The 26,218-nt window shown below is 38.3% G+C and overlaps 1 protein-coding gene across 1 annotated transcript in view; it reads right to left on the reverse strand.

The window, feature by feature from the left end:
• Positions 1 to 1,908: 1,908 nt before the first annotated feature.
• Positions 1,909 to 26,218, reverse strand: part of LOC133531285 (uncharacterized) — a 36,041-nt gene continuing 11,731 nt past the window's right edge. Inside the window, exons 6-14 of the mRNA XM_061869417.1 lie at positions 20,306 to 20,542; positions 16,030 to 16,149; positions 14,661 to 14,819; positions 14,208 to 14,501; positions 13,755 to 14,048; positions 12,902 to 13,012; positions 12,637 to 12,756; positions 10,632 to 10,754; positions 1,909 to 6,063 (exon numbers count right to left, since the gene is read on the reverse strand). Of these exons, the coding sequence (XP_061725401.1) occupies positions 5,980 to 6,063; positions 10,632 to 10,754; positions 12,637 to 12,756; positions 12,902 to 13,012; positions 13,755 to 14,048; positions 14,208 to 14,501; positions 14,661 to 14,819; positions 16,030 to 16,149; positions 20,306 to 20,542 (1,542 nt within the window). The 3' untranslated portion in view covers positions 1,909 to 5,979. The remainder of the gene's footprint in view (positions 6,064 to 10,631; positions 10,755 to 12,636; positions 12,757 to 12,901; positions 13,013 to 13,754; positions 14,049 to 14,207; positions 14,502 to 14,660; positions 14,820 to 16,029; positions 16,150 to 20,305; positions 20,543 to 26,218) is intronic.

Raw genomic sequence — 26,218 nt, forward strand, 5'->3', positions numbered from 1 at the left:
CAATTGTATTGTAAATAGTATACAAACTTTTGCACAAATCAATACATCAAGCAGCTGTATTTTAACCCTTCCAACGCCAAAAACGTCTAAAGACATCTAGTTGTTATTTTATTCATGGTAATGTCAAAGTAACTTAAAGTTATTTATAAGTGATACTTTGGCATGAAATGTATGGCGGTGAAAGGGAAATTACATATATTTATAATTGCCATTTTTTTTGTAAAGAGTGACATAAAACATAACACTTCACTTAAATGTTAAAAGTAACTAACTGTGCCACACGAGACCAAAGCTCAAAATTTTATTTTAGAACCACTCGCTACGCTTGTGATTACTGAATATTTCGTTTACTTGAGACACCTGGGATAGAATAACTTTGATCTCTCAACACAGGTTTAAATGTAATGGCAATAACCCTATGTAATATTACTAATATTAAACTCTGGTGACTTTTTATTATAGTCAACTAAATCAGTCACTAAAAAGGCGCAAATCGTAACTCTATTGTACGGGTAGTGGGGCGACACTCCTCCTTTCGGGCATTCTCGCCTCCGCATTACTCCGAGAAATTATTAGGGTTGGCACGGCTTGACGTCCATTTGCGTGCATTTTGTCCACAGATAAGATAATGACTTGAATTTTGACAACCCTAAATAGCCAAAAGGATTGTGCCAGACATTAGAAAAGGACCGCATGATTCGTCCCTAAATCGCTGTCAAACTTTTGTAGGAAGTGATATTTCTATACGGTAGTACTATTATTTATTCTGTGGTACGGGCACGCTCGGCCTTCGATTCGCCTGCTTCGAGCAGTATTAAAGCATGCTAGCGAGCGAGAAAGAGAGCGTATCATGTTAAAGAGGGACAATTAGATTCCACTGTCAAACATCGGTTTTGGCCGACGTACAATGAGAATTCAGTTCATGTGCTTCCACGACTACTTATTTCAATTTTGTCACCTTTTTAGTGTCTGCTTGACCAGAGACTAATTGTTTAGTTTCGCTTTTTTTTATCATACTTTTTACTCGTAAAGAAATACAGTTGTTTGCTGAAAATGTAATTTAATTTTGCGATTTTTTTTTTCATTATCTGCCATAGCTCGCTCATAGTTTATAGTGGTCAAAATTAAATACAATATAAAATGCTACCTGTTACTTAGGATAAAACTATAAAATAATATAAAGAGTGGGCACTACCTTGTGCACGGGAGTTGCCCAGCAGTGGGACGTCTATTCTGTTAATGTTTGTGCGTTTTTCTTATTGTTCTCTATATGTAAGACTACAGTAGCCGGGCAAATAATGTCATAACAAGTAACGCTCAAATATTTCAAGACAAAGCATGAAACGCTTTCCTTTTACTGTTCATAGGCATTTTATTTCTCAGGTTTCATTATGACACAATTCCGCGACGGTAAATAAATAACAATAACCATATACATGCTAATAATTACGACTTATCATCTCCATCCAACATTTAGTCTGATGTTAATTCTCGGCATTCTTACCAGATGGCGTTGCCCCATGTGCAACTTGATAATTGTTTTTCTTTGCTTGTCTTGGCAATAATATCGACATTTTCTGTTATTTGTGTTCGGAGTTTTTATCGCACGGTAAGACGTTAGGGAGGTATGGAGATGGAGTCGACGCTAGCAATAAAATTCAACTCGTACTCATACTCATTCATCAAGGACAAGACCTTGACGCATTTATAAATGATCTTTGAGTAGTAATCACCATTTTTTGCATTTATTAATTTATAAATATATTATTGCTTCCTCCTTCAATATACATCCTCTTTTTCTGTAATTTCGTAATAAACAAAAAATGGCAATTCTTCATAATTTTAAAAGTTACTTAAGGATTTTGTCTTAAATTTTTGATTAAAGAATCGTTTATGAACTGGTCTTATCTTTGATTATAAAATTAAAATCACAAATTAAATAAATTAATGAATATGGGTTGAATTTTATTGCTAATTTCGACTCCATAGCTCGCTTACGTTTTACCGTGCGATAAAAACTCCGATGCTTAGTTATTAATTATTTAAACTAATTTTACTACTTGCATTGTATTGCATGACTACGTCGACAGCAGCAAATTGCTCGTAACCTCTTGCCAGCCACGGCTAGTTTACAACGCGCAAAGGTAAACTTTATAGGTAATACCTATGTAATGTACCTGATTCTTAAGGGTTCTGACTGAGGTAGTAAAAAGTGTGCATGTTACCCGGGTACCGGGTTCACTCAATCTAGTTAATTTATACCTATAGGACGTAACAAAAGTAGTGGGGATCCGTTTCAGGGCATATTCGGTATCGTTCAAATTAAGAAAAAAATAGAAGATAATTTGTTACGACGTCAAAAATGTTTGAGCTTTGTATGAAGGTTGGCCGACTTGGACGACCTGCCCCATAGACAAAAATGTTTTTTTTTTCGCGCCATAAATATGTCTCTTCTAATTTTTTCTAATCAGAACACGATATCGAATATGCTTAAGCGAATCCCCACTATTGTTGTTACATACTGTACATACTTTAGTTATTGTAAGTGTAAACAAAAAAAAACAATGTGACTACCTATAAAAATATTAAGTGCCAATAACATCCACACTTCCCGATAACGGGTCTAATAATCGTTATCCGTTTCACGGAATATCAGCACATCGTTAACAATATTTGAAATATATGAAAAAAAAAACTTTGTTTCCAATTGCCAAAAATGTTCTATGTTTGATATTTTTGCATATTAACTATTTTTTTACATTTCGAATATTGTAAACGGTGTGCAGATATTTCGTGAAACGGAGAAATATTGTTCTCGGGCTGTAATCGGTCGTGATATCAGGCCTGATAGTGTGAATGTAATTGCACTTTATAAGTTTTAGGGTCATAGTTTTGTATCTGTTGGTGTAACATACCAATTTTATATATTTAGGTTTTCATTTAGTTATAACAGATTTGACAGACGGCACTGATAATTGCATGGAATCAGTTGCAACGTCTGTGGAGCTCAATGATTTTTCAATTATGCCACTTTATTGCACGAATATAAGCAAAAATAGCGTAGTTATAAGCCTATAGGCATTATTCGCCCGTCATCATGCTTATAACGATTTTTTTTTAAATATTTTAGATAGTCACTAAAAATCTTTGGCGAAGAATGGCTATAGAAAATTTGGTTTAAATTTTACTAGAATTCATTAAAACCTACTTATACTCACTAGGTCTTACACAAAACCGAAGAACCACGAAAATTATATACATTTTTCTTATTATGCAAAAAATATCTACGAATACCATAAACAGGCACGAAAGTGTCTGTCCGTTACCTTGACACTTATACCGCTGAATTATGCAAATTGCGAAGTTCCCAAAAATTTGTAAATGATTTCGGGAAATTCAAGAAATTCTCAGAGGACAGAAAGTTTCATTTTGAAAATGGGAAAAATCTAGAGTCAGACCAAGATAAGTTGGTAGCGATTTTGCTAGCCCAGACGGTGCAATAGAAGTTTGACGTTTAAAATAACCCTTGCACCGTCTGGGCTATCAAAATCGCTGCCGACTTATCCCCGACCGCCGCTGACCGTATTAGTCTATTATTATTGTGTTGCCACGGTAACTCATACGACTTGAGAGTTCGTAGACTAATAATGTTAGTCTAATAACGTTCGAGAAATGGGCCCCAGGACTCACTTTGGGTCGTTGCGTCAGCGTAGTAGTATATACATTAATAAGAAAGTTTCGATTTATTTCCCATGTAGAAATTTCGCAATTTTAGAAACACTCCGACGGCACATCAGCCCCGGTTTAGATAAAAAAAAATTACTTACTTAATTTCTTTGCAGACGAAGTAACGGACATAAGCTAGTTGTGTATAATTTTCGTAGTCTACATACATTTTCTATGCCACACATGTATTATTTCATTTTCTACTAGCCACACTAATGTAAAGCAAGCTCAAACTAATGACGTCCATTCCAAATATTTGGATTGAGCGATTTACGAATAATAAATATATATATAAATAATAACAAGAACGCAGCTGCAATACTTATTTCTCGATTATTATTGTTAATAATTTTATCAGAATTGATTATGCTTTTGTTTTCTGAAATAATAACTTCGTGAAACTAAAACAGTTTTTGAGTAAAAAATATAATGTTGATACCGAGTTTATGAATTTTGTATTCACGTGGCCGTAGGGCGATGCAATGAATAATTGCGACGAAGAATATATTTGTAAGATGAGCTCTTAAGCATTTAAATCTACTTATTTAAATTGAGTAAACTATAGACTATGTTGAGGTAAGTTTTAGTTCGAAATTTTAGCTTCAAACTTTCTCTATCAGTTTATCTTTAGTTAAGCGCAAGTCTATTTGTGTTTAATCTTCAGAATAAAACAATAACACGGCTTATGGTGCAAAATAATGTACCCGCAGTTTCGAATGGTAACGCCGAAATACGTTTTGTGGAACTTCGATTATTAAATTTGAACGCTTGACAAACTTACCCTAAAACCGACCAAATATGGTCAAAAATTACCTATCTCGAATTAGGTAGGCATGGTCGCATTTTATCACCTGTCACTTTCGATACTTGTTAGAACGTGACAGGTATGGTAACGTTTTCGACCTACGGGCCGATTCGAATAATGTTAAGTCACAGAGATTATGGATGTTAGAGGTAAGGAGGACAATCTCATATAGGAGAACTGTTGCTAAAGCTGGCAGCTGTAAATAATAATTCGAAATCTCTCCGGTGGCGCTAGAGTAGCACAAGGACATGATATGAACTTAGACGTTATTGACGGAGTGAAGCGCACTTCACATCAGCGATTAGTTGTTTTTTATCAAAATCAAAAATTTGTTTGTGATGTATTTAAAGCGCCACCTATTTAAGGTTTTTTGATGAACACTTTTCATACACATAGATTGTACTGTCCATAACAGCGGTACGATACCGATCTGAGAAAAGTGACGTTTTTTGGTTGAAGTAATGTCAGTTTTGAGATTGACAGATCGGTATCGTACCACGTGTCCACGCGTTGTTAAGGTGTAACTATTATTTTTAAATCTTAGTTCTGTGAAGAAGTAACCCAAAAGAAACCAAACAGAATGTGGTAATTATACTTCACCTCGCAAGGCCCAATGTCCTACCTATAGGACTTATTCAGTTCGATGAAATTTAAATCATATTCAATTGGAACAGAGTTGCATTCGTTTTGTTTCCTTCTATTTCAAACAAAATAAAATCAACTGTATTCCCTGCACTATAGGTTCAAATTTCAGTGGCTTAGATTTTTCATTTGTGTGTATGTGGAATTGTGGAAGTTACATGTAGTACTGGAATATATTTGAGTGGTTTTACGTCACCGCATATTTCCCACATGTACAGGACCATACAGCGCCATCTATTTCATCTTGCAAAATGCGCTTACAATATTCTGCACAACTTTGTGCGTATTATTTCTTTATTTGAAATCAACAATCAACTGAAATTGTATTGTATTTGTTCGGAAATCATACAATCGACAATTATTTCATCCTTTGTATCAAGCGTGTATTTAACAAAAATCTTTATAAAAATAACTAGGGACCCGCCCCAGCTTCGCACGGGTAGTCCAAGTTCAAACCTTCCTCAAGAATCACTCTATTGATAGGTGAAAACCGTGTGAAAATCCGTTCAGTAGCTTTTGAGTTTATCGCGAACATACAGACGGACAAACAGACGCGGCGGGGTCTTTGTTTTATAATATGTATTCTCGATACGAGAGTTCATCTATCCTTTTCCTAATAAACGGGTTGAAAAATTACATATTACATTATGTGCACATTTTGAACACATTAAGTCAATAATATTTTCAAATATTATTTTCATTTTACACTTGGCTGGAGAAATTCATTAAATATATGCTAAAGGCAGGATACCACCATACAATCCTGAACTGTGTATAAAATTGCACTGTATAGATATAATTGACGCTCAGACGAAGTAATAGAACGGGTACAGGTAGCGCCACCATCTGCTTTTCGATGTTTCTTCTCCCTCTGACTCCTCTGTTTGTTCCTGTGGGAGAGAGAAACATATAGCAACAAAAAATATTGGAACAGCAAGAAATTAATTAACTACATTAGGTAAAAACTTAACGGATTATATCGCGTATAATGAACTAAAAATACATGAATAATTTGTCATACGCGATATGCCTGATTACTTTAGATTATAAATTAGTTATTTACGATACAAGTGCGGAAAGTAGGAAACTCGCAACGAGTGGTGATAAAATCCACACAAGTTGCGAATTACCAATCCGCATGTGTATCGTATAACATTTTACAGTACATATGGCTCTTTAAAGTTTCGACATATGCACGGAAAGTGCTCATTCCCGCACGCGTGCGGGAAAATAGCACCATATATACTGTAATAGTACATTACGATACAAGTGCGAAAAATAGGAAATTCGAAACGAGTGGCGATAAATTAAAACACGACCGAAGGGAGTGTTTTAAATCGACACGAGATTACTTCTTGCACTAGTGCGAGAAGTAGCATATTACGTTACTGTGTCGAACATTTAAAGGGCCATATGTACTGTAAAACGTTGTACGATACATGTGCGAATAGGTAATTCGCAACTCGTGTCGATTTAAAACACTCCCTTCGGTCGTGTTTTAATTTATCGCCACTCGTTTCGAATTTCCTATTTTTCGCACTTGTATCGTAATGTACTATTATGTTGTGGTAACCGAAGACACATTATATTAGTATTTTTTAATTAAATATCTACCGGATAATGAGACGAGAGTAAAATGCAGTGATATTAGTAGAAATAACAACATAAGTGCAAACATACTAATAAGTTTTTGGCAAAAAAATCATTTTTGGTACAAGCTTTTATCGCTGACTGTACTTTTCTTTCCACAGGCAACTAATACTCATCGAGCAAATTCTAAAAACCCCAAACACAATTAGGTTGCGTTGTTTTATCATAGAGTTCCTATGTCCACCTCTTGTCTCCATCATCAGATCAGCTCGATGGTACCATAATATTGCATTGTCACCCGACTTACATATGTATGAAAATCTTCAGCTCAATCGGAAACCGGGAAGTGGATCAAATTTAACTTGCAAGATTTGATTACAAACAAATATTAAATAAAAGCTTGTAAAAACAACGAGTTTCCTACTAATCTGTTTTCTTAAGTATGAACTACCCATGGGAAATAGAAAGGTACAAGTACAAGTAAAATAAGTACAAATAATCCCCTCGCTACGCTCGGCCGTCTATAACTACTTGGCCTGCAACCCTTCGTTTCCCGGCCTCAATAGTAATGTAGTAATAATTTAAACCAGCTACTCAAGCTACTAAAGAATAAGACTAAAGCATGCCCACCTTGTTATGTCATGTTAGCAGTTAGAATATAGGGAAGTCATGAACGCAAGGAAATTTCCGAATCTCCTGAAACAACCTCCAGGATATATGATATGTGTCTTAATTTATAAACGGTCAAACATATCTATGGTTTTTTTTTATAAATTGCACTTTAACATTTTTGCTAACCCTACAAACGAGAAAGGTGACCGATCTTAGGATACTACTGCGAGTCTCGGTACTGATGCGAGTTCCACTCCATAAGGGCTCCGAACACGATGGCCCAGCGTAGGCCAGTCTAAGGGACGCAGCTATGCGGTGAAATGAGATAGCAATATCACTTGCTCCATCTGACGCATAAATGCGTCCCTAGGACTGGCCTACGCTGGGCCATCGTGTAGAGGAGCCATAAGGCCATGCAAGTGGGTTAAAATTCTTTTCGTTTTGTTGTTTCTGACCACTCTGTCACACTCGTATCTATGTCTTCTATCAAATAAAAGTCCAGTGCTATTGTATGTATTTCTAGCTGAAGATTATATTTTATATGAGAAATTTTAAAACAAAATTTCATTTAATACAAATATCTCCACTCCGTCACATTTTTTGGAGACAAAACAAGACGACGAAAAGAATTTTGACCCAAGTGCGAAAGAGATGATTTACAACCGTACTCGCCACTTAGTTCTGAGGCAAGTATAGAGGAAATGGTCCGTAAGAGCATATACATACATGTTGACATAAACATTTTGTTTATAACGTTGGCATTATTGTTTTACGGGTCAACATGAATTGCAAAATAATATTATTTTGGGGGTAAATTATATGTACAACTTAGATAAAAAATAATAATGTAACCCTCTTTTCACCATAAAAATGAGGAAAATTGGAAGGTATCTATGTATCTTATCTATTTTCATAAATGAATCTTTGATTTTCAATTATTTCAGCCCCTCGTACAAAATATGGTGAGTTGGATTGTAATCATTGATGGCCCAAACGATTCTTGTTTACTACATAATTGAAAACCGAAACGACATATGTCACTGCAGAATTTGAAAAAGACTCATTTACTTTATATTTAATAAGAGAAAATGATAAGTTTAACCATTTCAGCTCCTAGTCTAAGAATAGTTATTTGTGTCCTAAGGGAGGACGTAGGAAATTGTGTGCCGCGTGTAATATTGTTCCATGAACTCGAATTGGCAAACATGCGGTATGGAATGTCCTACGTTTCCTCCCGTGGTGCGCATACTAATTTTCTGCTCGACGGAGGCGGAAAGCGGCAACTTCATTTAGCGCAGCGGGAGCAAAGTTGACGCTTTCCGCCCGGAGGACAGAAAATGTATTTTTAATTACATAATCAGTTTTTAAATAAATTCTAATAGTTTCGTCGTAAAAAAAATGTCACCCTACCCTTCCCGTTTGAAAACACTACAACAATCATCCCTCGCTACGTATACTCACACATCTCTTGCGGTAGGCCGCGTGCGAACTTCCCGAAAACTAGAATAAGCTTAAGCTGGAAGCCTGACTCAGTTCATAAAACGAAGCCTCGGAAAGCTGAATTTAACCGCTTTTCAGACTGCTTAAATCTAGTCTAGACGATTTTACTAAAAGAGCCAATTTTTATTTTATTTTTGAATTAGATTTTGATAAAATTTGGTAACTTTGAAGAGATCCTCATTCTGGGTGGAATAAATACGAAAACTAAATTTGGGGCAAAAAAGTAATTATCCGTGAGTTACGAAAATGCAATACGTTCTCGTAACTCAGAGGAAGATTTTGTAGGACATCCATTAAAATCGGGCTTATGGCAGGGGGAGGAAACTAGAGCGTCCGGGCTTTCTCGGCTCCGTTCGGCTCATTGCTCCGAGCAATTATTAGGGTTGGCACAACTTGACGTCCCTGTGCGTGCACAACCACAGATAAGATCATTACGTGAATTTTGACAACCCTAAATAGCCGATAGTTCCATACATTAGAAAGGGACAACATGATTCGTCGCTGAGTCGCTGTCAAACTTCGGCTTTGTAGGAAGTTTCCTTTCTGTACGGTAGTACTATGATTTATTCTGTGCTTATGGGTCCAATTTCTTTTCGTTGTTTTTTTTGTCCCCAAACAATGTGACGGAGTGGAGCTTTGTGTATGAGATGAAATTTTGTTTTTAATTTTTCTAATATAATCTACAGCTAGAAAGACATACAATAGCACTCGTCTTTTTTTATTTATTTGATAGAAGACATAGATACAGGCGTGACAGAGTGGTCAGAAACAAGACAACGAAAATAATTTTGAGCCTTATATTGTACGGAATAGGAGACTTCATGTATGAATCCATCAAATTTTATCAAATTCTAAAAAAAAACAATAAATGTAAATGGGCCCAAAAATTCAAGATAAATCGTATGCCTGAAAAGTGTTAAATTCAAGTTTGTACATCTGTTAGCCAGAGCTACGAAACAGACTTGAAATATGTTCGAGGTTAGAAATGTCCGTACCTCCTTCGTCGGTTCGCTCTCGGCAGCCTCTTGTTACTCTGACTCTTTACTCGACTCCTCCGATACGACTTTTTCCGTTACTTTGGGTTCTTCAACCTTTTACATACAAATATTATGTCAAAAAACTTATTCGTATTGGCATAGCCTCCGCGTACAAGTCGTTGAGAACTTTAAACGCTATATTAACCCATTTAGGGTATAAATAAATAAAATTAGCCGTGGTCGGGTAATTTTAACACTATAATTTGAATGATTTTCGGGATTAATCGGTTTCCGAATTTACGTGAAAATACTTTAATAAAAATACTACATTTGGGTCAATTTTACACAAAATTACCTAGTACCACAGTAAGCTCTATAAAACTTGTGTACTATATAATAGATATAGATAAATACTTTATATACATAGAAAACATCCACAACTCGGGAACAAATATCTGTGGTAAATACACAAATAATTACCAGTGCCAGGATTCGAACCCGGGACCTATTGCTTCGTAGGCAGGATCACTTCCTACACACGACGATGTGTTTCCAAAAATCCTTTCGCGTTGGACCTCTACTACTAAATAATATATTTCAAACAAAGCCCCTATCTTCAATACACGTTTGCGTTTGCTCGTTGATTTTAAACAGTTCTTAAACAATGATAAACTTAACTTGAACAATGATTCGTTAAAATAACTATACCAGTTATTCATTTTGTTATACATTGGGGGAAAAACAATTAACACACACAAACATAACAATACAAAACTTACCTTATCACTGGACTTGAGTTTTTCAGTAACTTTGACTTTGTCGCTCGTTTTCGCCTGTTCCTGCGCGGTGACGTCTTTCGTTTTGACGTTTACAAACACTTTGTCACCAACATCGGAGGTTGTCTGAAAAAATAAATAAATAAATATTATAGGACGTTATTACACAAATTGACTAAGTCCCACAGTAAGCTCAATAAGGCTTGTGTTGAGGGTACTTAGACAACGATATATATAATATATAAATATTTATAAATACTTAAATACATAGAAAACACCCATGACTCAGTATATATGTGTAATATAAATGTAATGCCAGTTGATAAATACGCACGTTGCATTATATGTAAAATCAAAATTTAAATAAGTTTGGTCAAATCTAAGTTTTTGACCGTGAAAGCCCTTCGGGTCCGGGTGACTTAATATGGTTGAAATAGGTACGTAGAATTTTTAAAAATCTTTTTTTGAGTTTATCATTTTTAGGGTTCCGTACCCAAAGGGTCAAACGGGACCCTATTACTGAGACTTCGCTGTCCGTCCGTCCGTCTGTCACCAGGCTGTATCTCATGAACCGTGATAGCTAGACAGTTGAAATTTTCACAGATGATGTATTTCTGTTGCCGCTATACTCGTAACAACAAATACTAAAAACAGAATAAAATAAATATTTAAGGGGGGCTCCTATACAAGAAACATAATTTTTAGCCGTTTTTATAAATAATGGTACGGAACCCTTCGTGCGCGAGTCCAACTCGCACTTGCCCGGTTTTTATACTAACTAATCACGGCAAAAATCACTAAAAAGAGTTTTAAGCAGATTAAATTTGCAACAAAATTATTCCATAATCTCTACATAGTTCTCATAGGTTTTGACTTACATTTTTTTTCTTTTTTTTTTCATTTACACTCTTGAGACACAGCTAGCCAAAGTTGCTTGATAATTTTTCAATATCGTTTACAAATCAGTAGTATATCATATACGAGTATGATGAAAAATACTTTAGACCTGGTAACCATAACCGACATAATATTTTGAATCTTATCGAAACGTGAAGACTTGAATCTTATCGAAACGCACGAAGACGCATATTGGGCGCGCGTCAGTTGACGACTTAGGCGGTCAGAGAGATACCCCACACTAGCGTCTTTTGAGCGTCGGCGTCTAAGCGGCGCCATCGAAAATGACGTCGCTGCGCAGTTACGCTAATGTTACGTCGAGCAGCAGCCATAGTGTTTAGGAATATATCATTTCATCTAGCAACGTTATACGTCAAATTTACGTTCTTTCATTCTACTGGATATCCACCATTCGGAACGTCATTCAGTCATTTTCTAGATTGAAGAAATACTACTTGACAAGAACCAATCATGACCGATACAGCGTGCCTGCAATTTTTTTTTTTTTTTATTTATTCTTTATTGGTTCACCAACAATTGTTTACACTTTGTTAGTTATAAATACAAACGTTTTGACTATTAACGCTAAGCATAACAATTACTTATAGATAAACACCACATGCATGAATTTATAGTAAATATATATTTATTTAAATTACATTTACGCAAATACTTTTTCTAGTTAAAGTAGTAAAGCTAAAGTTAGTTTTAGTACCTTTTTGAGTTAAAGTAATTTAAAGTAGTAAAGTTAAAGTTAGTTTTAGTACCTTTTTTAGTTAAAGTAATTTAAAGTAGTAAAGTTAAAGTTAGTTTTAGTACCTTTTTTAGTTAAAGTAATTTAAAGTAGTAAAGTTAAAGTTAGTTTTAGTACCTTTTAAAGTTAAAATATCAAACCATTCCGACTTCGGGGCCTTATGCATATTATTTTGTTGTGAGTGGACACAGATTGACTTGAATTAGTGAGTAAGAAGACAAGAAGATCAGTTAAAATAAAGGGCCTTCTTCGTTCTGTTCCTAACACATAGAGTTGGGTACGCCGACGCTCGGGAGACGCTTGTGGGGGGAGGCCCAAAATGTTAAACCTGTTTCATACTATGTTAAAGGATTGTACCTCATGTTTGATAGGGTCGACGCCCACGTCGCGCTTGCTGTCCTGTGTGTGTGCGTCTGTCTGCGTGCCCTTGTCTCGCGGCTCGTACACCTCGTCCAGATCCGGGCCGTGCTGCGAGGACTGTCCAGACAAAATGCAACTTAATAACTCTACTGAATTAGTAAGTAAAGTAAATAAAATTTTCTACAATATGTTCGGGAGGTGTGGATTGTTCCGCTTCGAATGGCTCGAGGTCATTCCTGTGATATTACAGTACAGTACTAACCTCCATGTCCAGTTCGTTGATGACGCGCGGTGTGTGCGGCGCGCGCGGCTTGTGGCCCACGGGGCGAGGGGTGGACTGCTCCGCGTCGAACGGCTCGAAGTCCGGCGGATCCTGGCATATTATGGAAAGTTATAGCTAAAAAAATTATTGCTGATTGTACCCCTACATACAAATTTATTTGAGGGGGGGGTCAAATATCTCTACAGTTGGCAGAAATACCGGAAAGAAAATATTTGTTCTTAATTGGTCCAACAATAATTTTTAGCCAATTTCAAATCATAAAATGTAAATACTTGAATATTATATGTAATTGTAGTTTGCAATAAATAAATAAAGTTTCCGTATGAAACACGTAAAGAGGCAGAGGCTAACAGCACTCGATTACAGTTGTGACTACTGTCTTTTACAATTCACTTTCGTATTCGTTCACGTCATATTGCAATTTTTATTTACAGAAAAGGTTCATAATCGCTGAATCTGTGGTCTTCTAGAGTTTAATATTACACGGAACGGAGTGTAGATACGAAGGCCTCAGTCATATATATATATATACATACGGTATGACTGGCCCTCTAGAGCGGAACAGATATAGCAGGTAATAGTACCGTACACGATTGCCGCTATATGCGACGAGCACATATAGTAAGCAAGAGACAGATATAGTAATAGTGCATCGCATTCTTAGTGGTATAAGCGCCTTCATCTGCTTACTGTGTGCATGGCCCGCCACTTGAGGCAGTGCGGCGGTGCATGCGTCAGGTATGAAGGAGCTGGTCGCCCGGTGGCCCAGGCGGAGACCCCGGCCGGCAGCCCAGCCACTGACGGCTCGTCCATGTCAGCTGCTGCTACATACCGTGTGCATGGCCCGCCACTTGCGGTAGTGCAGCGCGGCGCGGTGCATCCTCGCGAGGTATGAGGGCGCCGCGCGGCCGGTGGCCCAGGCGGAGACCCCGGCCGGCAGCCCGGCCACTGACGGCTCGTCCATGTCAGCTGCTGCTACATACCGTGTGCATGGCCCGCCACTTGCGGTAGTGCAGCGCGGCGCGGTGCATCCTCGCGAGGTATGAGGGCGCCGCGCGGCCGGTGGCCCAGGCGGAGACCCCGGCCGGCAGCCCGGCCACTGACGGCTCGTCCATGTCAGCTGCTGCTACATACCGTGTGCATGGCCCGCCACTTGCGGTAGTGCAGCGCGGCGCGGTGCATCCTCGCGAGGTATGAGGGCGCCGCGCGGCCGGTGGCCCAGGCGGAGACCCCGGCCGGCAGCCCGGCCACTGACGGCTCGTCCATGTCAGCTGCTGCTACATACCGTGTGCATGGCCCGCCACTTGCGGTAGTGCAGCGCGGCGCGGTGCATCCTCGCGAGGTATGAGGGCGCCGCGCGGCCGGTGGCCCAGGCGGAGACCCCGGCCGGCAGCCCGGCCACTGACGGCTCGTCCATGTCAGCTGCTGCTACATACCGTGTGCATGGCCCGCCACTTGCGGTAGTGCAGCGCGGCGCGGTGCATCCTCGCGAGGTATGCGGGCGCCGCGCGGCCGGTGGCCCAGGCGGAGACCCCGGCCGGCAGCCCGGCCACTGACGGCTCGTCCATGTCAGCTGCTGCTACATACCGTGTGCATGGCCCGCCACTTGCGGTAGTGCAGCGCGGCGCGGTGCATCCTCGCGAGGTACGAGGGCGCCGCGCGGCCGGTGGCCCAGGCGGAGACCCCGGCCGGCAGCCCGGCCACTGACGGCTCGTCCATGTCAGCTGCTGCTACATACCGTGTGCATGGCCCGCCACTTGCGGTAGTGCAGCGCGGCGCGGTGCATCCTCGCGAGGTATGAGGGCGCCGCGCGGCCGGTGGCCCAGGCGGAGACCCCGGCCGGCAGCCCGCCCACGGACGGCTCATCGTAGTACGTGAGCACGAACTCCATGCCCGCCTGTATACGTATTGACGTTTGTATTATTGTTATAAGTATCGCTAGGAGAGTATAACTAAATGATCACACAGAGTACTTATCGCAAAAACATTATTGAATAAATGAATGTGACTTAAGCGCACGATATTATACCTCGTTTTATTAGAAAAAAAGCAAACAATGTTAACATGTAATTTATTGAAGAACGCTTTTAAAAAATAGTTAAGTATTACTTATGAAACCGAACAAAATGTGAAAACACAATGTTTTTTACAAGCTTTTATTTACTTTCACCTGACCGTTGTCTGTTTGTAATCAAATCTTGCAAGTTAAATTTGATCCACTTCCCGGTTTCGGATTGAGCTGAAAATTTGTATACATATGTAAATTGGATGACAATGCAATATTATGGTACCATCGAGCTGATCTGATGATGGAGACAAGAGGACACCTTTTATAGTATTTTATGCAACAGTTGTATAAGAAGGGTCAAAAAAGGCGAGTGGCGTGAGTTACAATTGTGAGCCGGAGCCGAAGGCGTAGGGATACGCCACGAGCATATCGTAAAATATTCATTTGGTTGCATAGTAAAATAATTACTTCATAAGTCAGAAACACGCATGTGACACCCGTAATAGAGCAACACCCATAGACTACGAAGACCGCTTAGCGTTGCTTGTTAGTCTCCGTAGGCTACGATGGCCAAAATTGAGAAAAAACTGTCCTAAAATTTAATTTAGCAAGTAGCAAGTACCAGGGCCTCATGAGTACGAGGTGTCGCTGACCGGCCGGCCGCGGCCCGGGGCGGGCCGGGCGCGTAACAAGGTATGCTCGTCGTCTTGGCTATACACTTTTGCTTTGTTTACCTAAATTAAGATTTATTTTTGTTGACTCGTAGGAAAAGTATTGTATGCAACGTTGTATAAGTAGGTCAAAAAATGCTCGTGGCGTATTCCTTTACAATGTTCGCCTACGCCTTCGGCTCCGGCTCACATTGTAACTCACTCCACTCGCCTTTTTTGACCCTTCTTATACAACTGTTGCATAAAATTCTATTAATTTTTGTTATTTGTTTTGTTATCTGTGTAGACATGCCTCGACTGCATTGCCTCGGGCGAAGCACGTCTCCACTGACCGAGCTGCTTCGCGCGGCAATTTCCTCTCGAGGCGGCTCATTCTGCGTGGACCCGCCTATTTAATAGTTATTCATGTAAGTAGAATTTTTACTTACACTGTCGGGTCCGTCGATGGTCCGCACCACCATGTGGCTCCAGTACTCTTGGACCCTGATGGCGTGCTTGGTTTCCGGTGCATCAGGGTGAGTGCACGAACGTCCCACGATCACGTAAACCTGCGACAATAGTACATTACCACAGAGGCCGGGACATGCGATTGCCGGCGAACTAGTAATAAACAAAGGACGCTTAGTGCAAGTAATTTAGTACATTAAAACAGGGACAGTAATATGCGTGTGCAATACACAGTGTTTTTTTTTAAAAGTCCGTTAATGTCAAGGGTGCATTCCTGAGCTTAACTTAAGTAACTTTCTCAAAGAAACTGGTGTTCTAATTAACTTGTTTTTGGGGATATTGATTTATTTTTATCTCATAAGGCTCCTACGAGCATGTACACTAGCCTAAGGGCCTGTTTACATATTGATTAGTGTTCAGTATGAGTTTATAGATTTGCTACTAAACGCAAGTACAGTCACGTCTTAAAATATCGATACGAAAAATGTGCTAAAAATATGTATACACCACCTTAATATATGGGCAATAAAGTCGTGTATACATATTTTTGGCACTTTTTTGTATTGATATTTTCAGACGTGACCGTACCATCTCGGAAAAATGCCATTGATATGTCATGACTTTAAATTGTTTGGTGGATTTGAATATAATGTCCGTGTTACAACAACGCTATGAATTACTTTTTACGAAAAAAAAGAAAAGAAAATTAACGGACTTTAAAATAACATTGCTGTTCTTTCTGCTAGGTTCAGATGGAATAAGACATATAAAAATATATATAATCTGTTGCATAATTAAAATGAACTGTCACGAACTATTATAAAATATTGAAGATTTATCGGCATGTTTTTTTTTAATAATAATACTCTGTGTCTATTGATAAAAGACTCGTTTTCAACACCAGCTAGTTTGGTAGTCTTATTTGCCGTGGAAACTCCGACCTCTGAATTGATGACTTTTAATTAATACATAATTTAGAAATCTTCCAACTGCTTTTAAGTGAGTAATATGAAAAATTATAATGAAACTGCAATAATTTCAATAAAGCTAATATCCGCGTTATGTTTGATCAGATGAAAGCCCCTTTCGGAAAACCTAGTGAGCGCGCCAATTGTTGGGATTATGTTGGAGAAACCCCTTAGTGAACCGTGGCAGAAGCCAAGATAAAGCTGGAACGGTGTGATAGAGTTTGCCCAGCGAGTGGCTGCACAAAAAAAAAGCGGCAAATTCAAAAAATCTTTAACTGGTAACACGAAGCATAGTGCAAAAAAAGTAATTTGATACTTGGTAATTCATACGTAATTAATTTTTGTTTTGATTAGTGACAGACTGAAGTCTGCAACGTAGCAGACTGTAAATTTAATACAGTAAACAGACTGAGGATATCGTTGCAATGCAATTAAAACCCTGGCCTCTAATTTAGCCCACTTAAAAATTAAAAATATGATTGAATAGTTATCATTATTATCAGAGATACTAAAAAACGATAAGTTATAGAAAATGATACTTTGTTGTTACAAATAAATTTCAGGCCTGACCATTAAACGGCACCCTTTAGATCTCATTTCTTTGGTCGTTGAAGTCAACAACCAAGGCATATGTCATAATATAACTTAACTTAATATAACTTGGTTCTCATATGACATTTATATTTTTGATAGGATTAAAAATTACTTCATTTGTGTTTTATTTTGAAGTTTTGAACTCGGGTTAATTACAGGCGATTATTTATTAAGCATAAATATTTCCCTTGTGCTATTAAAGTAAACCTTCACAAGGGAAATATTTATGCTTCCCATTAGTAATAATAAAAAAGTGACATATTGTATAATGGAGCTGAACTGAAGGTAGTAAGGTGAAAGAAAACACAATCTAGTTTCAATCTAGTTTTAATATTGTTAGTTTATAAAGAAGGTGCCTATTTATTTAAGATTCATAATCAAAATCGGATTCAAGAAATTCAATGCCTGACAGAGAACTGTCACTGTCATTGTCACTTTCCCGAACTTCTATTATGAATGGAGCTAGTTCAGTGTCTGTAATGTTGTCCTTAGACTTGTATTTTCGTTCCACATTTATTACATGGTCTGTACATTTTTTCCAATCTTCCGGGGTAATCATTGTAAAACATTCCCGGATCAAGTTTTCCGTATCTGAACCCGGTAGCCCCACATTTCTGCTGGCTATTTTTCGATTTGTGAGGCTCCATATCAACTCAATAGCGTTTAGATCGCAATGGTATGGAGGCAATTTAAGGACCTCATGCCCATGCTGCTTCAATAACTCCTCTGCTGCATATATGGGACCAATTTTATTTTCCTCGACAAGGCACATCAATTCTTCCTTTTTGAAACACTCTTCATATGGGATATTATTTTCCCTTAGCCATTTTTGAATGTCAGCCTTTAAACTGTGCATGGTTGGAGGCTTATTTATTTGTGTTACATGGTAACTGGCATTGTCCATAACAATTATACTGGGCTCAGACAAATTTGGGATTAACATTTCTCGTAGCCACTTTAAAAAATTTGAACTGTTCATGTCATCATGATAGTCAGCTGCTTTGGATTTTGTGCTAAAAACAAGCAAAGCATTTGGCACAAATCCTTGCTCTGATCCAGCATGCACTATAATATGCCGCTTACCCGAGGAAATTTTTTCAACTAAACCGGAAGTTGAAGGCCCTTGCCATGACTTCTTTGGTCTATAATTTTGATGGACATATGTCTCATCAAGATACACAATTTTTTTTCCTTCTTGCCGTTTTTTATGTATAGCTCTAAGAAACCTTTGCCTCCACCCAGATATTTCAAACTTTTCCATGAGGATGGAGCGCTCTTCTTTATTTTTTTTAAACTCAAATCCGTTCTCGTGTAGTATTTTCCTCAGTGTTTCACAACATCCTGAGAATCCTATAGATTCTTTCAAATCCGCATGTAAGGCTCTTAGAGTAGGTACCTGCTTTTTGACGCAATAAAACTCGTTAATTTTATTACGAATGGCTGACACATCAAAATTGTCTAAATTTGACACAGTTGGTGGCCGGGGTCGTTTTTTCCCTGGCGTATTCCATTGGCCTTGGTTAATAGAGCCCTCTTTTTTAATTGTGCGTAGTGTACGAATGCTTACACCTGAAAAAAAAAAACAGTTTTAACAATAGGAATTTTAACAAAAGAACACTAAAATATTAATAAACCTAGATGTGAAAATATAGATTATTTATATTACCTGTCATAGTAGACACTTTCTCTAAATAACTTGATTCTGATGCGTTATTATCAATAACATTCTTCAGTTCTCTTGCTAGCTTTTCAATAGTTTCTCTAACATTTTCGTCATCTACGCCCGCTGTAATATAAATAAATCATAAGTTTAGTAATACAAACAAATGTTCCTATCTCGTAAATTAAAATGTGCTACAAGAAGCATCAACATTGTTTGATAATGACTTACCGGTCGCCTGAATGATTTCGTCCAATATTCGCTTCTTTTCTAGTAATCTCTCATTTTCGTCGTGTCGAACTTGATTATAGTTACTGATTATCGTAAATAATATGCTCCTCACACTGCTTCTAATCGGTTTAGCCATTATAATACGATATAAACTTCCGTAACGAAGGAACTAACATGAGAATCTAGGTTATGTGTAAACTCGTTTGACAATATTTCTGACACTTTTGACAGCTAAAATTATTGCCATATATAGAATTCTCTAAAAACGCTTGTGCAGCGACTCGCTGGTCAAACTCTAACTCATGAGTCACTGATGACCAGGGCCCGTACATTTCATGTCGTTGACGGAAAAATGACGTCACGCTACATAGAGTTGATTCCAATTAGTATTTTCATAAAGATTAATCATTTAATTTGGCAACCTCGGAAATTGCCTCGCGCGTACGCTCGCTCTGTGTGGACCCGCCTAATAGGTAAGTTATAGGTAAAAAACTTAAGTAAGTCACCTGTTGTATGTAGTTGTTGCGTGTTCGAATAGACAATACATGTTTAAAAGACACACACAAACAAAACAAATGTCTATTCGAACACGTCACAACTACATACAACAGGTGACTTAGTTAAGTTTTTTACCTATATCTAAATTGTAGTGTTGTAAAAAAGCCTGTATGTGAAATTACGTTATTTTTGCGTCAGCGGCATGAAATGTACGGGCCCTGCTGATGACTTATCTTCATCACTGATGACTTTGAATAGTGACTGATTTCGGAATCAAAAGCCTTTGAAAGCTGTATATCTACTGACCTTATTCACCTTCTCTTCTCTGCTTTCCCTTCCTAACTTCCTCTCGCTTCGCTCCATCTCCTGCGCTTTAAGCTTAGCGCGCGTGTGCACGCTGGGCCGCTCGGGCGGCGGCGGCGGCGCGCAGGGCTCCAGCTCGGGCGTGGTGAAGATGGCGTCTTTATGGGCGAGACATTTGCTTTTCACGTTGAATTCTTTATGGCGCCGGAGGTACACGTAATCGCGGTTGGCGAATAGTCTCTGGGGTAGAGAAATGTTTATGTGAATTAGGGATTGCAATCCGGTCCGGCGGATCCGGTAATCCGGCCGGATCCGGCACTTTTCAGGAGCTACCGGATCCGGTAAAAATCACCGGATCCGGACCGGATCCGGTAAAAAAAAAAAACGCCTAAATACAGCACGCGCTGTGCGTTTCAGATGAGGAAAAGGCGCTGGATGCGAGGTATGAAGTTTACAGAACAAAAAATTAATGAAAAAGTTTAAATTTAGTAAGATAAAAATATATTTATTATGACGATGACTGGGAACAGAAGAGGATTTCTTCTTCTTTCATGTTGGTGGCACGATATGACGATTACATAAATACTGTAATAGAAGGAAAAATTTAAGGATGGAAATGCCATGGAAGGCATTTGTTATTTATGCTAAAGAGAAGGTTAATGTTGTCATAATGTTGGGATAGGAGATTAAAAGTAAACAAATGAGCAGGATTAAGTCTGCGGTACTCAACCGACTACAGTTGGGCTCATCAATATGTGTGAATGAATATATGATAATATTGATAATTTTTAGTTTTCTCCGATATATGTATATATATGATAAAATATAGATTCTTTTCTATTCAAATTTAAGAGAGAATTTATTGTCTTTACAATTTCATCCAATCTTATGCAATTTCCTTCATCTCCTGATACATGCTACTCTACGTCTAGCCAATGCTTTATTTGATCTATGTAACTTTTCTTAGGGAGTCCCTTTCCGCGATGGTTTTCAATCCTACATTCTATTATTTTTCGCATGTGATCGTCGTATCGTGTTTTGTTCCCTATAATTTGACCAATATACTTTTCTATAAATTAAAAAAAGGACAATTTTTTAAGTCATACTACTTTCTCGGACAAAAAATTAGAACAAGATAATACTCGCGCATTTATACTAGAGCGCATTTAATATCATAATTGGTTATAAATAATTTTTAATTAAAAAAAAAAACCGCCTTCAAAAAATATCCAATAAAGAAAATAGTAACTATATACACAGTAAGATAAAACACTAAAAAGGTTAGAAATAATAAAGCTTTTTCTGTATTATAAATCCAAAGTTCGTTAAAGAACCCCTTTACAAAATATATTATTTACTTACAAATCAATAATAATAAACAATATTTGGAGTCGGTGCCAGCAACCATATAAAAATAACTAGTGAAACTTAAATGTCGTTTTCAATTCAATAACTTAGAAATTAGTAGATAATGTAGGTATGTTAACAAAATCTTAATCCCATTATATCGTTGCTGGCACCGACTCCAAATATTGTTTATTATTATTGATTTGTAAGTAAATAATATATTTTGTAAAGGGGTTCTTTAACGAACTTTGGATTTATAATACAGAAAAAGCTTTATTATTTCTAACCTTTTTAGTGTTTTATCTTACTGTGTATATAGTTACTATTTTCTTTATTGGATATTTTTTGAAGGCGGTTTTTTTTTTTAATTAAAAATTATTTATTTTTTGCTTTTTAGTGATGTAAATATATATAGCCATCATGATGTGGTGTGCACCATTTGCAATAAAATGATATATCCTCAGCAGCGTACGAGACTAGTAACTACAAATCTAGACAATTTACTTCCTGCTGTTTTAATCGCTTTAGGTAATATCGTGACCTGTACTCGTTGTTCAAATCATATTAAAAACGAAAAATTCCTGCTGAGGCAAACTGGAACAAAATGACCGTTTCAAATATTGCTGAATTATATTGTTTAACTTAGTTTTAGTTTTAGACACTTGGAGACCTTATACATCTCTAAATTTTTAATTTTATTTTGTATTTAATTTGATTGTGTATACCTATATTTTTAATGATTCTGACACTTAGAGACCTTTACATCTCTAAGTTAATCTAAGCTAGTAATTTTGTGTAGCTATTGCGTCTTTTGGCAGAATTAACATTTGGCAGAAACACCTTACGCAGAGTATGCTTTGGCATAAATCAATTCGCAGATTTTTATAATATCGAATCTTATATTGCCATAATGTTTATGAGCATAACTGTCTTCTAAACGAATAGTACTTTCGCAGATACTTTTTTTGCATAATATTTAGGCGGCATAAAGTTGTCATGCCGCCTAAATTGGTTTATTGAAGGCGCTAGGTGCTAATTTGAAATTAAAATAAAAAGATTACAATTGTTATTCTTTATTTATCATAAATCCATTATTATTATTATTGTATCTCCTTGGATTTCACGGGCCTATAAATCCCGGTCTTTTGATAGGCTTGCATGGGGATATAGATCCAACACGTAGAGGCCTCTTGGAGAGCTTTAATGTCATGTAGAACGCCTGCTGGAACCCGTTCACGGGCGCAACAATAGACACCAATGAACCGGTCGCAACAGGCATTGGGACTATTGTAGTAAAGTGAACAGTATAACGGTCTATGGATTGAAGTTTGGGAGGACAATGAGACTGGGTTATTGCAAAGACGTCCGGACACCTGCCATAACAATGTTTTCACTAGTTATCGAGGCAGGATTTAGAAGGGGCTTCTCTACAATCGATCATATCCACACACTGGAACTTCTTATAGAGAAATACCAGGAGAAAAGAAGGCCGCTCTACTTAGCATATATCGATTATAAGAAAGCTTTCGATTCAGTGTCACATAATTACATTTGGGAAACACTAACAACGCAGAATGTGGAAAATTACTATATACGAGTCATCAAGAGCATATACAAAAATAGCAAGAGTAGAGTTAAACTAGAAACAGCCGGTCCCTGGTTCCCTATCAAAAGAGGTGTAAGACAGGGGGACCCTCTATCTCCTACACTTTTTATAGCTGTACTAGAGTCAATAATAAACAAACTTGACTGGAAAAAACACGGTATAAGAGTCAAAAATAAGTACCTAAGCCACCTACGCTTCGCCGACGATCTGGTCCTTATATCAGAAAAAGCAAATGAACTACAGTATATGGTAGAGTCTCTAAATTGTGCTAGCAAAGTCGCTGGTTTGGAAATGAACCTCTCCAAAACTATGTTAATGTCCAACAGCACCAAGTTACCAATATATGTCGACGACGAACCACTTGAATATACTGAAAAATATATTTATCTCGGCAAACAAATTAGCTTCGATATCTCAAGCAATTACCAAGAGGTGGAACGCAGAGCACAGCTAACTTGGAATAAGTACTGGAGCTTAAAAGAAATATTTAAGAGCAATCTGCCAATCAATCTAAAGACCAAGGTAATGAATACTTGCCTCATACCATGCCTGACCTATGCTTGTCAGACATGGAAGTTTAACAAGGATTTACAAAATAAAATTACTACGTGCCAGCGCGGAATGGAGCGCAGTATGTTAAATATAAAAAGAATAGACAGAATACGCCACACTAAAATCAGAAACATCACCAAAGCAACAGATGGCTTGACATATGCTCTAGCACTGAAATGGAAGTGGGCTGGACACGTCGCGCGCCTTCAAGACCAGAGATGGACAAAAATTGTCACCGCGTGGAGGGGACCACCAGGCAAAAGAAAGCAAGGGAGACCCCGAAATCGGTGGGAGGACGAAATCAAACGTACAGCGGGTCCAAACTGGATGCAAACTGCAAAATCCAGAGACGATTGGTTCACCTTGGAGGAGGCCTTTACCTGCAGAGGGGTTCTTGCAGAATAACTCACAGGAAAACGAAACAAATAATAATAATGCTATCATATTTTTATAATTCTTAAAAATTCTAACAAACTTTTTTCACGATTCTTACCTACTAACAACAACTACTCTTTGTAATTAAATATAATATTAGTGTAAATTTAACTCTGTAAGAAATAAAGGCTTTTTTATTTATTTTATTTTATTTATCGAGGCAGGCGGTGACTCGCCGCCCACTAGATGGGCCCCTGATAATGCCGTCCTGAAGACGACCAGGAGCAACACCGGTGTGAGCGGCTCAGGGGTGTCGAGAGGTGTACGCCGCTTTCTACCCAGTGGCTGATAACAGCCACTGTGCCAACTCGCGTCTTATGCAAGTTTTCACTTCCACCCCTGAAGCATTTAGCTCTAACGACTCCTCTCTGGACGGCCAATGAAGGCAAGCCAAAGCTGAGAGTCCTGCGGGTCCCCTTGGGGTCCACTCCGACCGACGAAGACACGCCGGAGACGGAGACCCTGACCGACTCTCGGGAGTACTCGGGTCCGTGGGGTCGTTACTCCCCAACAGCTCGCCACAAGCTGCCCTGCGGTTTTTATTATTATTATTGTTTTATTTATAATTCTCCCTATTTCTTTTTGATAGCGAGTCGGGTGTGTTGGGAACGCAAGATACCTAACACTCCTCCTCGCTTCGCTCGTCGTCGTACCTAACGGTGACTCTGGGACTGTATTTATTTTTTGATAGCGAGTCGGGTGTGTTGAGAGCGCAGGATACCTAACACTCCTCCTCGCTTCGCTCGTCGTCGTACCTAACGGTGAGTCTGGGGCTGCATTTCTTTTTTGATAGCGAGTCGGGTGTGTTAGGGACGCAATATACCTAACACTCCTCCTCGCTACGCTCGTCGTCGTACCTAACGGTGACTCTGGGACTGTATTACCTTTTTGATAGCGAGTCGGGTGTGTTGGGGACGCAAGATACCTATCAATCCTATTATGCCTACTTAGCAGAAAATAATTATGCAATTGTAATAGTATGCTATAGGATTATTATGGTATCTAAAATGATGCTAAACCAAAGTCGGCCAAAGTAATGTTCTACGAAACAATGTGCTGCAAAATGTGTCGTATGCGTGGTATTAATAATTCCAACTATACCTTTATGCAAAATTATCATTTGACCGAAAGTGTTTCTGCGAAACATGTTATGCCAAGTGTGTTTCTGACCAATATTGTTCTGCCACATGAGGGTAACCCTAATTGTTGATGTGCTTGTTTTTGCTTGTATGTAAATTCCATGTTGACGTGTAAAAGTGCCCTTGTGGCCTATTTGCTGAATAAATGTTGAAGTTGAAGAAGTTGAATGTTGCCTATTATTTTATGCTGGGCTGTAACAGTACATAAACTACAGGGTATAACCTTCGATAAAGCTGTTATAGATTTAGGAAAAAATAATTTTGCTATAAAATATAAGTATATGTAGCTCTCAGCAGAGTAAAAACTGGAAGGAATAGCTCTATCTGATTTAGAACCCACTAAACTGTTAACTAAACCCCACGATGAACGGGCATTAGCAGAAATGCAACGGTTGAGAAATCTCATTACTGACTAAAGGTAGACAGGTACCTATCCATTAGGCCAAGAAAGCGGTTTGCTAGTATTGACAAGGTTTCCCGTGTAATCATCATCATTAAAGTAAACGTATTGTTGCAACAACGGAAGCCATCTACCCCCTATCTCTTTACCGTTAAGGAATTGTATCTTCCATCATCAGCTCTGCAACGAGATGATGACTACCAGGCGCAAATACCTAAATAGCTTTACGAAGTATATGAAAAACGTTAAAATTGCCTATAAAATTTTAAGAATACCACCAATTTCTCAAGGATACCATCATCAGATCCTGACCTGATGACTATGGGACCACCTGGGAAGTATACCCTATGAAACAAAAAAAGAATTTTGCAAATCGGTCCAGGCGTCTTTGAGTAATCGGTGAACATACATAAAAAAAAAAAAAAAGTATTCCGACG

This window comes from Cydia pomonella, chromosome 25, assembly GCF_033807575.1.
Source record: "Cydia pomonella isolate Wapato2018A chromosome 25, ilCydPomo1, whole genome shotgun sequence".
NCBI lineage: Eukaryota > Metazoa > Arthropoda > Insecta > Lepidoptera > Tortricidae > Cydia > Cydia pomonella.